The sequence below is a fragment of the Peromyscus maniculatus genome, chromosome 16 (genome assembly GCF_049852395.1).
Source record: "Peromyscus maniculatus bairdii isolate BWxNUB_F1_BW_parent chromosome 16, HU_Pman_BW_mat_3.1, whole genome shotgun sequence".
In the NCBI taxonomy this organism is placed as follows: domain Eukaryota; kingdom Metazoa; phylum Chordata; class Mammalia; order Rodentia; family Cricetidae; genus Peromyscus; species Peromyscus maniculatus.
The window spans coordinates 46261830-46276439 of NC_134867.1; the positions used below are offsets into that span (position 1 = coordinate 46261830).

Here is a 14610-nt window from a genome sequence, read left to right on the forward strand (position 1 = left end):
GAACGGATTAAGGTGCTGTGAATCTCATGAACTGATAAAAGCAGATAGAAAAGACAGAGTGTTTATTCTTCCTGTGTAAAAGCTCCTCATGGGCCATCCCATTGAGTCCTCTCTCAATCTATGCAGTCGGCATTCAAACATGGGAGAAGGTAGCTAGCGAGGAAAGGTGACGTAAGCAGGCTTGGAAAGCACCAGTTTCTTAGGAATTGCATCCCTTTCTTGAGAATCACCCTGTCTACCTACTGGGACCCTGGAAGCCTGAGGAATCCCAAGCGAGGGCTAACAGTGGCACAGGTGGAATCAGAACATGACTTCACGTAACAGCCAGGGCTGCGTCTTAGGCCATTCATACTTCGATGTGTAGATGTGGCATTCTAAGTAGACCCCTGGCTCTGAGGATAATTTTTCTGTCACCTTAACATTCTGAAGGATGAGTCCGGTCACATCAACTCCTGACAGGATTTAGAGACTTACTTGAACTCCCACTAATTTTGGTTCTTTTAGCACGGTGAAGAAACTCCTCCGGTGCATTTTTTTTTTTTTTTTCTGGCACTGTGTGGCAGATGCAAGCCATTTGGAGGTTGCCCTGTACCTGCTAGCTGCTCTTCATTTGGGTGAGCTGAACAAGTAGAATTGAGGTACACTCAAAACTATCCACTTCCATTCCAAAACTGGCTCTTCAAGTTCTGCGGATCTCTTATCAGACTGAACCCTGGCCAAGGTTAAAGCTACCAGGTATCTCTGTCCTGTCCTGACCTCACAGTTCCCCGGCTCCTGTGCAGCATGGGCCCCGGGAAGCAGCTTCACAGAGCCTTATTGCCTCCTCACTGTGACTATGGTTTTCAGCAGGGAGGACAGAACTATCCTCTGACTTGTTAAGAAATGTGTGACATTTGAAAAATGAATGTGTGTGCTTCATATGAAATTTTAGATAAAATATGAATAGAATATCATAAATGTAATGTGTAGTTAAAAATATATGTACCTTAGGCCATGATCATCAAATATTATCATGATCATCAAGATAGTTATTTGGAATATTGCTTATATCTTCATTTCAAAGTATAACACATTTTCACTTTAAATGCATGAGAATTAACTTTCCATAAATTATGATTTTTTTTTCTGTGACTCCTGTTAGCTTCCTAAACTGGAATTAAAGAAAAGTACATTTGGGAGGCAAAGACAGTTGTATCAGTGAGTATCCTTACAATAAAGCACCCCCTGCTAGCTACTTGTCATTTCTTGTGAGGGTCACACGAGTTGATCTACATAAGCCTTCCACAATAAGCAAGCTCTGGATGGATCTTCCCTTGGTCATGTCGAGGCTCATTCATTCAGCCCCTCTCTTCATATAGTCCCTATTCTCCAGAAAGCTAGCTCCAACTTCCTCACAATGCCCCCAAAAGGAGGAGGGGGCAAGCCCCAGTGGCTTGTGCTATCCAGGTATCTTCTTCTGTCACGTGGTCTCCTGTCCCCTGGTCAAAGCAAGATTCATTAGCAAGTCCCTATTCAAAGGACAGAGAAACCAACAGTATTTCTTGATGAGTCGAAGTAACCACTTAACCACAGTTTTGCTTTCCGTGGCTTTAGTTACTTGTAACCAACCCGTTGCTGCCAAAAATGAAGTGGAAGATTCCGGAAATATTTTATTTACTTTTTAGCTTTTATTTTATGTGTATAAGTAGTTTGCCTGCATGTAAATGTCTGTGTACCACTCACATGCCGGGTGCACGTGGAGGTCAGAAGAGGGCCTTGGATCCCCTAGAACTGGAGTTACAAATGTGTCTAGCAGCTGGTCATGTCTAATTCCTACTGCACTAATGGTCAATGGAACTGAAGCGAAAGCTGGACTTTCCCGGTCATTGCCTGGGGGGAGTAGCAGTGTTGGATGAGAAGCTTCACAGGTCAGACACTGCATCAGCGCACAGTTCACAGGCGGGGATGGTGCCCAGCAGAGTGCTCAGCATGTTCTAGCTAACTCAGGGAAGCGATGGGGTACGCCAGTGCATTTCAGAAGAGAGTCTCCAACGGAAACGAATGAATGCTTTCGGCAGTTGGAGGGAGAGACTTCAGTGACTGCGAAAGTCACTTACCTGACAAACCTCATACATTGACGATGTTGGAAAAACTCAGATGTTTCTTCATCTGGTGTTAAAAAAAGAGTGGGTCAGAAATTTCATATATATACATATATATATGTATATACACACACACACACATATATACATACATATGTATGTATATATATACACACATATATATGTATGTAGGTATGTAGGTTGTCAGGCTTAGGCAGCAAGCATTTTTCCCACTGGCCTATCTTACCTGCCTAAGAATTAAAAGGGACACATTTAAATTTTTTTAAATTTATTTTTAATTTTTACACATTTTTAAACAAAAATAGAATCCCATCACTTTCCTCCGTCCAGTCCCCTGCCAGTACTTTTCCTCAACTCCCATCCATGTCCCCTCCACTCCAAAATTTATAGTCTCTCTTTTTTTATTATTGTTGCATATATATGAGTGAGTGTGTGTGTGTGTGTGTGTGTGTGTGTGTGTGTGTGTGTTTGTATGCATATGCACAGTATACAAATACAACTTGCTGAGTCCACTTTTTGTTGTTTGTGTATATGGTTTTGGGGCTGACCACTTTGTATTAGATAATCAGTAACGGGGCTCGTCCCTGGAAGAGGTAAATTCTCCCTCTCTCAGGTGGGTTGCCTATAGTTTTGGGGTGGGACCCCATGAAGCTTTCCCCTTTCCATGTTAGCATGCCCGTTGATATTGCCATCGTTCTGGTCTTGTGTGTATGCAGCCACACCTAGGAGAGAATTTTACAGCAAATATTTTCATCATTTCTTCTAGCCCTAACTTGTATAATTGTACTCAATGAAGAATCTTTAAAACTCTCATGTTGTGCTTTGAATGAACCCTATGAAGAGGTTGAATATGTTTTTGGTAAATGTACTTAAAAAAAAAACGCATTTTCTTTTTCGAATTACCTTGGGAACAACAAGAAAATATTTTAAGCTTCTAATGTTTAAAAGATAGAATACTTCCTTGCCAGTGGTGATGGCACATGCCTTTAACCCCGGCAGAATGGGCCGATCTCGGAGTTTGCTACAGAGCGAGTTCCAGAGCAGCCAGGGCCACCCAAGGAAACCTTGTCTCAAAAACAAAACAAGCAAAGAATACCTTCTTCTTTTTTGACATGCCGCTTTTAAAAGTCAAGAAACAGAGCAGAGCACCAAGGATTACTCCGCTGAGTGAAATGATTATTCCTGGATTTGAGTCAACCTGTTGGGGAAAGAGCCTTTGTTGTCTTTTAAGGGTGTGTGCTTATGGGCGGGCTAGAAAACAACGTCGAAGCCACTGAGACATAGTGGAATGTCCTGTTCCCAACCATATGACTGCGGTGCGGGGGTGGCCGGGCAGGAGGGGCTGGAGCAAGCAGTTGAGCAAGGTCTGTACGAGGCGATCGCAGCTGAGCAGGCCGTGACCTCCTCAAGCGTGGGCAGGGCTGTGAGTTCAGCATACCAGGCAGTGTGCCCTGGCGCGGGCTGCACCCACCAGAGAAGGGATGATATAGGAGCTTTTCCCCGGGTCTCATACGGTCCAGCAAAGCACCTTTTGATCTGTCGCTGTCATCTCCTTTATTAATTTAAAGTTTGCTCTAAAATCTAAGGTGACCATTTATGCTCTATTAGGGACAAGATCCTTTCTGCTTCGTCCATAGCTGGGTACAACATATCCTTCAAAGTGCCTATGTCTAAATGTGTACTTAAGTTCACATTGAAAGGAAAACACTAAACTTTCTAACTTACATTGTGGTAGTTTAAATGTAATTAGTCCCCCATAAGTTCATAGGGAGTGGCACTATTAGGAGGTGTGGTTTTTGTTGGAGGAAGTGTGTTACTGTGGGAGCAGGCTTTGAGGTTTCCTATGCTCAAGATACCACCCAGTGTCAGAGCCCACTTTCTATTGTCTTCTGATCAAGATATAGCCAGCACTGTGTCTGCCTGCTCTACGCCATGATAATAATGGACTGAACCTCTGAACCCAATTAAATGGGTTTTTTTTTTATAAGAGTTGCTGTGGTCATATTGTCTCTTTACAGCAATAGAAACCCTCACTAAGACATCCATGAAAGCAAAATGAAGTCTGAAACATGTGTTTATCGCACGTATAGAAAGGAAGGTCCCTACATGCTATAGGGTTTCTTTCCTTCCCGTCTTCTCCAATTCACCTCTATAGCAAACTCCCCATGGTCCGATCTGGAGCACCCTCTGCTCTGCATTCTGCACACCCATGTCTGATATTTTTTCTCACAATATGTCAAAATACTTGTAACATATTGCTGTGAAACCAGGAAGGATTTTATTTGTTGGTATTAGGCAGCATTTCCTTGATGTATAAATTGGTTTATCATAATGAAATACAACAGTCTGGATGGCTTCTAGGCCTGTCAAGTTTGCTGACCACATTCAACCAAGGGCAGCTATGAATGGAGACCATTGCAAAACCCACAAACTCAACTTCAAACATTATGAGACAGATGGTTTGTTTGGCTTTGTTTTTGTCTTTTCAATCCAGTATGGAGTTCTACGGTGTGAACTTCGTAGATGGCAGCATCATATGCCAGTGTCAAAGGCTGGCTGCCCCAGGCACCAGAAACTTGTTTCTCAAATTTGATGCTGCAAATTCAATGGCAGGGTGTTGACAAGTTTGGTGGTTTGAACAAGGTATCCTCCAATGTCTGGGACATTTGAACAACCGGTCCCCAGTGGATGGCACTGTTTGGGAGGTTTAGGAAGTATGGCCTTGCTGGAGGAAGTATGTCGCTAGAGATGGGCTTTGAGAGTTTCAAGACTCACACCATTTTGAGTTTGCTTTCTCTGCTTTGTACTTGCTGGTCAAGATGTGAGCCCTCGCCGGGCAGTGGTGGCGCACGCCTTAAATCCCAGCACTTGGGAGGCAGAGGCAGGCGGATCTCTGTGAGTTCGAGGCCAGCCTGGGCTACAGAAGGAGTTCCAGGAAAGGCGCAAAGCTACACAGAGAAACCCTGTCTCGAAAAACAAACAAACAAAACAAGATGTAAGCCCTCAGCTTTCTGCTCCTGATGCCACGCCTGCTGCTTCCCCACCATGATGGACTCCTATCCCTCTGGAACCGTAAGCCTATATAAACTCTTCCTTCTATAAGTTATCTGGGTGTTTTGTCACAGCAATTAAAAAAAACAAAAACGATTAATGCAGCAAAGTTTGTTTCCTTGGCTTCCACGGAACTCTGTCTTCTCCTAGTCTTCCTCTGAGTGTGCAAATTTTCTTCTACCGCAAGTCTTATCAGCTGTGTTGAATTAGGATCCATCACCAAAGACTTCATTTTAACTTAATTACTTCATTGCCAGCATTAAATACAGAGGCATTCTGACATGCCAGAGTCAGGACTTTGCCATATGAATTTGGGATGAGGCATAGTAAAGGTGGAATGATCCACATGAGGTAGTTACTGGCAATCACGCTGATTAAGACAATCTAAAAGTTTTAAGTCCTTTTTATTGATGGTCAGACCAAGAGTGGGCTTGTGCCCCCGAAAAGTCTCTTGGTGCCCAAGCTCAGGCACACAGAGTTTTTAGGAGCCAAAAACCATGAATACCACAATTTACATCCAAGTTAGATGAAGGTCAGTGTAGCCTTGAAATGTACATTTCTGGCTGAGCATAGTAATGATTTTAGAAACAACAGGCCAATCATTTCTTACTTAGATATTTTCTAGTTGTTTTGGTTTACTTTAATTATTTTGGCTAATGCATCTGGACCATGGTCAAGGCCATGGAAATCTCAAATGTGTTGACAAGGCAGGCATGGCCATTGGGGGAGAATGGGGGTAGAGGACTGAGAACTGTCCAAGTGAATACAAAGTGGAGGCAGGACAAGATGGTGTTACCTTTGTCATTCCAAAGGGACATAATGTAGAGCATAACAATCGAAAATGTCCTTTTTTTTTGGTTGCTTCAGAGTGAGTGTGCTTAAAGCATCTCCTTTATGAGTAGAGTTAGAGCTACACACTGTGTTTATGAAGGTTTCTTTAGGGATGAGCAGGGACAGGGACTCTCGTGGCCATTCTCGGTAGCATCCGGTGTGTTAGTTCTGTAGTTACCATCCCCATTCATTGATCTTCTTGAGTCCTCCTTCCTGGTAGGGCAGTGTGTGTGTGTGTGTGTGTGTGTGTGTGTGTGTGTGTGTGTGTGTGTGTGAAGGCCAGAAGTTAACATTAAATAATCTCTAAAATTTCTCTCTGCCTTGTTTTTTGAGTAAAGTTCTCACTGAATTTGGAGCTCTGGGTGAAAGACAAATTGTTAAATGCTCTTAATAATAATAATAATAATAATAATAATAAACCTGGAGTCAGATATTGAGGTAATTTCTGAAAGATCAGAGGAATAGAACAAGCCAAAGCCAACCTCACCTTACCGACCTTCAGTCTCCAAAAAGACCTACTTCCTGTATACCCACGCCTATATTCCTTTCTGTTCTGCTAAATCATTTCCTCTCTCTGCCCAGCTACATCACTTCTTCTTCCTGCCCAGCTCTGTCACTTCCTATCTGTCTGAACAGACCTCCAGACCTTTATGGTTAACTAGTGTTGGAATTTAAGGCACGTGCTACCATACCTGGCTCTGTTCCCAGTGTGTCCTTGAACTCACAGAGATCTAGACAGATTCCTGCCTTCCGAGTGATAGGATTAAAGGTGTGTGCTACCATTGACTGACTTCTATGTCTAATATAGTGGCTGGCTTTGTCCTGTGATCCTCAGATAAGCTTTATTGGGGGACACAGATAAAATATCACCACATCTGGGGATTCACCTTTCTCTGCTGTCCCAGGGCCACGATTACAGATTTGCATCACTGAACACAGATTTTCACATGGATGCTGGGGAATTTCAACTCAGGTCCTCTTGGTTGGGTGGCAAACACTCTTCCAGCTCAGCCATATCTAGAAAATAGCAAGATTTTATGGGCCAAATATTCAACAGTAGGACCCAGGTCCCAATGTCCCATATATTTAGCTAATAGAGTCACGCCACCCTTCCTTTTGAATCCTGTTAGACAATTTATTAATGCACTTCACGGTGCCACATCACAGTGAAGCCCTATCTCCATTTCCAATGCCCTATTGTTAGTGTCTGCCTTAACTGTTCATGTGAAGAGTGAAGGGATTCTAACAGACTCCTGTCATTCTTGCTTACTGCACTGGTAGGGCTTCCTAGATTGTTTTCCCGACTTTCCAGACTGAAGGGGAATCTTGGTTGATTCATTTCCTATGCAGCCCCTCTCCATCCTCAGAAGCCAGAAGGCAATGGCTATGAAGGACACCATCTATCCAGGGTGGGGATAGGCTAAGAACTAGCCTTTTCTTTCACTGTTGGGTCTTGGCCCTTTCAGTCTGTCTTCAACCTGGGGGCCAGGAAGGTTCTCCAGATCTGCTCAACTTCTGTGATCACGAAGTGTCTACAATAAGAATCTGTGGAATGGGCTACAAATTTGACTGTATACTAAAATCACGAGGAGCTCATTCTAGAAGCCCCAGGACAGCCAGCTGCCGCACTGGAAACCCTCCAGGTGACGTCACTGTCTCCCTAAGGCTGAAACTCACTCGGGCACCATCTTCTCTTTACTTCTCTATGTGCGTCCACGTGAAATGTTATTGCTCAACAAAAGAAGGGTTAAGCAAACCACCTCCCTTCCCTCCCTCCTTCTCTTCCCTCCCTGTTGTACTGAGATCTATCGGACCACATTCCATGCCTGCATAAAAGGAAGGTTAGAAGACATAAGCAGATTTCTGACCGTTAGAAACTATCTCTAGCACTTTCCACCTGAGCATGAATTAAAACAGAAGTCACTTTAGCAACTTTATGAACAGCTTACCAACGTTTATTGCGTTACTGCTTGCCTCTGTGAAACTCTGGGTCAGTTGAATTATCTGATTTGTTTTTATCAGTTACTATAGTTTTCTCTTTTAGGATTTCATGGTGCCTATCAACCTACTGACTATAAAGCTTATTTTGTGTGCCCTCCTCTATGTGTTGATGTGCTTTCAGCAAAGATGCATATTTCTAATACCTCTGAAGACATTCTCAAAATGGAAACCTCTTGGTTGACACACACGCATCCGTTGTCATTTTCCGGATGCTTGCTTGCTGGCAGCTGAGAGAACTTCTAAGTGGATAAAACATATCCATCTTGGTCTGTGCTGAGCAGGAAGGGTGGGCAGGAAGGTCGTGGGAAGGGTCCTGTTTAACACCTGCGAAACGGTCTGAACATCCCCTCTGCCTTTCTCGTCTCCTTACAGATTAGGGACTTGCAATGATCTTAGATCTTTACTGATTGAGGACCTATGGTGTCAGGTAGTTAGATCCTGAAAGCAAGTCACTCCTTGGACATTTTCTGATACCATCTTTTAGGTGCTTTGGACTCTGCTTTGCTCTTCATGCTGACAGCGAGGTGATCTCCTCCCTTAGTTCTTTCATAGCATTAGAGAGCATAGAACCTGCCTATGGACAGAGTCCTAGAAACCTGGCATGTGTGATTCTTTTACTCTGCCAACAATTACCTTCCATCATAATGCTTTGCAAGGCTTGGCCAAGATTCAAGGAAAGCATCCATGCGCTATTCTTGCTATGTCCATCAAAATGTGTCCATTTCATTCACCTACTTCTTGGAGAGAAGAATGCACTGAACACTAACTTAAGCAGATGGATGTGGCACCCATTCTATGCTAGTTAGCCAGTGTACTTCCTCAGGAAACACAGAATGTCAATCTAATGGCCATGCATAGACTATACAATTGGTTATAAAATCTGTATGGATCTCATAAAATTGTGGGAAATATAGAATAGCAAGGGGACGTAATAGTGACAATCACATTATCCCATGACTCAAGGAAAATTGCTATTAACATTTTGATGCATCTTGCTCAAGTCTCATTCAGACAGTCATGTGGGACTGCTGCAATTCTCTTCTCCCTAGCTACCTTATCTACCCGAGAGAACAGATGTGCTTTTCATCTCATTAGATGGCCCCCTAAACTCTGTGACTTATGAACTAGCCAGTAAGTAGCTTAGCATTGTGTGTGTTGAAGTCATTTTTGAATATCTGCAAAGATACTATGGTGATGAAAATATACATACCTATCATGCTCTACACATTCTCCCATGTGTCCTTAGAATAAATATATACTTGAAAAGCTTCCAATATGTATTGCTGAGCTGCCTTCCTGGAAGTTTCTATCTGTTTCCTCTTTCCAGCATTTTCTTTAGAAGTCTCAGAATCCCGTATTACTTTTAAATGTTTCCTGATAACTTGGTGGGAGAAAAAGGAACAGGAAAAAGAGGCTGGAGATGGCTCAGTAATTAAGACCATGTACAACTCTTGCAGAAGACTGGGTTTCAGTGCCCAGCACCCACACCGGGTGGCTCTCAACTCTCTGTAACTCTAGCTCCAGGGGATTCAGTACCTCTGTGTGACTATTGGTATATTTGCCACAGGTTCTTTCTAGCCAGGAAGTACCACGTATAAGGGCAGGCTAGCCCCAACTCACATGTCCACTCCACTGAAAATGTGTGCATGTAGAAAAAAACAAAACAAAACACTGCTTTGTCTTAGCAATGATTTGTACCAACCTTGTGAAAGGGACAAACGTTTCTGTTGCATGATGGATAAATGAGACTATGTTATGTTATTGTCGTAGGACTGTATGATTCAAATTCTCCGTATAAAGCATTTTTAGTTGTGAAAGATGTCAACAATGCTTACCATTAGAAAATATCGGGGAAAGGAGCCAAAAAAATCTCAACCTTTTCTTCCCATGGGGTCTGGCTGTATTGCTCAGGCCGTGCTACTGGAACTCAGAGGGTCAAGTGCTCATCCTGCCTCAGCCTGACCCTAGCTGGAACCTCAGGTGCACACCTCAGCACTTGACTTTGAGGTCCAAATTCTGGTTCTTAATCGCCTTACTATTACCAGCATTGCCTTTATTTTGGTGTTGTTTTACTCCAGACAGGTTTTGCTTTGTGGCCTGTGTTTGCGTGCATGCGTGTGTGTGTGTGTGTGTGTGTGTGTGTGTGTGTGTGTGTGTGTGTGTGTGTATTTGTGTGTGTGTGTACCCGGGTGGGAGGGTGCACGTGCATGAGTGTAGGCAAGCACGTGGAGACCAGAGGTTGATGTTGGTGTCTTCCTCAGTCACTTTAGTCACTTTAGTGTTTGGGACAGAGGCTCTTGCTGAAGTTAGAGCTCCCAGATTGTTAGAATGGCTGGCCACCAAGCCCTGGAGGGTCTCCTCTCCATAATCCCAGCGCTGGGATTACAGGTGTACACTGCCACATCCAGATTTTGTAGAGATGCTGGGGATCAAACTTGACTCTTCTGAGCCATCTCCCCAGCACTTTTACAGCATTTTTCTTATTTATTTATATATTTATTTACTTATTCATTTGAGATAGGGTCTCACGATGTAGCTGGGGCTAGCATGGAACTCACTATATATACCAGGCTAGCTTCAAATTTATAGAGATACGCCTGTTGTGAGATATTATTTTAAGATGTGCTACATTTGTTTATGCTGTGGAACATTTGTTTAATGATGCAAAGATTTGTTACTTTTGTTTATGTTGCATTTTGTTTAACTCTGTGAAGCTGTGTTACTGAGCCTGTCTGAAACGCCTGGTGGTCTAACAAAGAGCTGAACAGCTAACAGAGAGGCAGGAGAAAGGACAGGCGAGCCTGGCAGGCAGAGAGAATAAATAGGAAAAAATATGGGAAGAGGAGATCAAGGATCGAGAAAATGAGGAGAAGAGGACTCCAGGGGCCAGCCACTCAGCTACCTAAGCCATGGAGTAAGAAGTAAAGAAAGGTATATAGGATAAAAATAAAAGCCCAGAGGCAAAAGGTAGATGGGATCATCTAAGTTAAGAAAAGCTGGCTAGAAATAAACCAAGCTAAGGCCAGGGACTTGTAAGAAAGAATAAGCATCCATGTGTGTATTTATTGGGGAGCTGGATGATAAACCCCACAAAGAGCAGAGAACAAAGAATAAAGAGTAAAACAACCAACTACATATATCAGTCTTTGCCTTAGGAGCAAAAGGACGCACAACCCCATGCTCACTCAGCTCTTCGGTTTTGTTTTGTTTTGTTTTGTTTTGTTTGGTGTGTGTGTGGTGTGTGTGTGTGTGTGAGTGTGTGTGTGTGTGTGTGTGTGTGTGTCTGTCTGTCTGTCTGTCTGAGTCTGGATATGTGCACATGAGTGCAGTTGACCAAGAAGATCAGAAGAGGGTACTGGATCACCTGGAGTTAGAGGCAGTTGTGAACCAACAGACATGAATTCACGGAACTGAACTCAGGTCCTCAGCCAGAGCAGAACCTCATTCTTAACCACAGAGTCATCTCTCACGCAGCCCTATGACAGCATTTTTAAGCGGCAAATACATCAAGCCAACTTAACTTTTTATGGTCTTTTTGAGACAGGGTCTCTCCATGTAGCCCTGGCTGTCCTGGAACTCACTTTGTAGACCAGGCTGGCCTCAGACTCACAGAGATCTGCCTGCCCCTGCCTGCCTCCCCAGTGCTGGGATTAAAGGCGTGTGCCACCTCCAGCACGGCTAGTGTGTCAAATTCTTGACGGAGAAACAAAAAGCAAGAGAAAGAAATTGATTCCGAAAGCCATCTAAAATTTTAAATTACTGATTGAGTTGAGGGCACCTGTGTTAGTGAACTGCCGATGTGCAAAGGCTGTGAAACATGACAAGAGTCATTTGAATCATAGTGTTTCTTTACTTGTCAGTAAAATTTAGCCCCTTTAATGCACCCAGGGAAAAGGAATTAGGAGCACTGAGCAGAACCGTTGCCTTACTTTGAGATTCAGTCCCACTGAACACAAAAATCTGTCACTGCAGGATCCTAACTGCTGTCTCTACTTGCAGGCAAAATGAAAGACCGGCTTGCGGAGCTTCTGGAGTTGTCCAGGAGCTATGACCAGCAATTCCCAGACGGGGACGATGACTTTGACGCTCCCCACGAGGACATCGTGTTCGAGACTGACCACATCCTGGAGTCCTTGTACAGGGTCATCCAGGACATCCAGGAAGAAAACCAGCTGCTGATGATCGACGTGAAGCGCCTGGGGAGGCAGAACGTCCGCTTCCTCACGTCCATGCGGCGCCTCAGCAGCATCAAGCGCGACACCAACTCCATCGCCAAGGCCATCAAGACCCGGGGCGAGGGCATCCACCAGAAGTTGCGCTCCATGAAGGAGCTGAGCGAGCAGGCGCAGGCCCGGCACGGTGAGCACTCCGCGGTGGCACGCATCTCGCACGCACAATACAGCGCGCTGACCCTCGCCTTCCAGCAGGCCATGTACGAGTACAACCAGGCCGAGATGAAACAGCGCGACAACTGCAAGATCCGCATCCAACGGCAGCTGGAGATCATGGGCAAGGACGTGTCGGGCAAGCAGATCGAGGACATGTTCGAGCAGGGCAAGTGGGACGTGTTCTCCGAGAACCTGCTGGCCGATGTGAAGGGCGCGCGGGCCGCGCTCAACGAGATAGAGAGCCGCCACCGCGAGCTGCTGCGGCTGGAGGGTCGCATCCGCGACGTGCACGATCTCTTCCTGCAGATGGCCGTGCTGGTAGAGAAGCAGGCGGACACGCTGAACGTCATCGAACTTAACGTGCAGAAGACCCTCGACTACACGGGCGAGGCCAAGGCACAGGTGCGCAAGGCTGTGCAGTACAAGAAGAAGAACCCCTGCAGGACCATCTGCTGCTTCTGCTGCCCCTGCGTCAACTAGCAGCTGGCTTGGGTCTTCACCTGACCCGTGCGTGCCATGAAGGAAACGTGTCCAGGGTGCCAGCCAAAGGCATCCTGCCCTGGGCCGAGGGAGAGGATCCCGATGTCTGCAGAATTCAGAGCACAAAGAAAGTTGGGATTGGGATGCAAGATTTGGAACCCGGCACTTGTCCCGAAGGATGATTGCTAGCATCCAGTGCAGGCAGATTCCCACTGGAGTTGTGTGAGGTCGTTATAAGATTCCTAGCACTCAGCACCACGGGGAGGAACGAATGTCGTCGCTAAGGTCAATGTCTTGAAGACAAAAAGCAGGAAGTCAAATGAACGTACGCTAACAATATGAGCACATTATCAAAATTTGTCTTCGTTTGCCTTCTCTGGAAAGTTCCTTGGTGCTATTCGATTTTGAGTGGCATTCACTTGGGTATTTCTTAGTTCTTTCAAGGGGCACTGACCTTGGGTAAACTGGATTTCATTCACTTCTGATCATCTATTTATGCTGTGTGAGTCCTGCCTGTGTGGAAACCTTACCTCGACCCTCTTCCCCCACTTACTAAGCCACACTGGACACATACGATTTCCTTATCTCTCTCACCTTTTATAACTTCCACAAGTTATGTATATATACATACTCATATATATATATACTCATATATATGAATAACTTTTCCAGATATTTTAAGCACCAAATACTGAACAAGCACCCAAGTTGGACTCTTTTTTTTTATCACTCACGTTTTATGTATTTTTCACAGATAACATTTATTTAAAATTTATCTTTGTACTTAATTTCATATGAATATATGTGTAAATGCAAACTAATATTCGCTCACTTGTGTACATAATGGCCCATTGGATTAACTTGGCTTTTGTAAATTCTGTATTTAAATAATAAGAGCAGTTTTTGTGAATGTTGCCTTGATTGTTTTGAGTGTATTTCGTTCCTGACTGCAGGGTCCACTTGGGGTCAAACTTTATTTTCAGCAACTGTGTGCTGTCATGAGTGAAGATCAGTGGGGAAGTTTGAAAACACATGACACAATTAGAGGTACTAAAATCATGTTCTTGGAAACAATAATTGATCTTACTGTGAACCATTCCTTACAGACATTAAAGCAGAGAGATTTAAAGTGAAATCCCATTTTTCAAATAAACATGACACTATAACTATCTTTTTCTGTTTGTATCTTGACCCATTGAAGATAATTGTTATTTTTTTCAATTATTGTTAAACTTCCCCCCCACCCCCAACTACAATAGGTGCATGAAACTCGCAGCAAAAGAATTTCTGTCACGGTGCCCTGAGTTACCTTTTTCAGGTTTTAGAGATTTGCTTCCACTTGAAAACTTTGAGGTGATGTTCCAGACCTTGGTCACCACACTACCAGTGTGTCTCCTGAATGCACTCTGAATTCCTTCTACATGCGTGATTTCAGTTGGGAGTCATCTATCTTGAGTTCCTAAGAAGATACATATTTTTATTTATTTATTTAATTTATTTGAGTCAGGGTTTCGCTGTGTAGCTCTGGCTGTTCTGGAACTCGATTTGTAGACCTGAGTTCCTAAGAAGATATAAATTTTTATTTATTTATTTAATTTATTTGAGTCAGGGTTTCACTGTGTAGCTCTGGCTGTTCTGGAACTCGATTTGTAGACTAGGTTGGCCTTGAACTCACAGAGGTCTGCCTGCCTCTGCCTCCTGAGTGCTCAGATTAAAGGTGTGTACCACCATTGCCCAGAAAAGGTACAGTTTTAAAA

The 14610-nt window shown here is 44.0% G+C and overlaps 1 protein-coding gene across 1 annotated transcript in view; it reads left to right on the top strand.

The window, feature by feature from the left end:
• The window catches only part of Stx11 (syntaxin 11), a 30029-nt gene extending 16007 nt beyond the window's left edge, over positions 1–14022 (top strand). Inside the window, exon 2 of the mRNA XM_016002907.3 lies at positions 11985–14022. Coding sequence (XP_015858393.1) covers positions 11990–12853 — 864 coding nt within the window. The 5' untranslated portion in view covers positions 11985–11989 and the 3' untranslated portion in view covers positions 12854–14022. The remainder of the gene's footprint in view (positions 1–11984) is intronic.
• Positions 14023–14610: the final 588 nt, after the last annotated feature.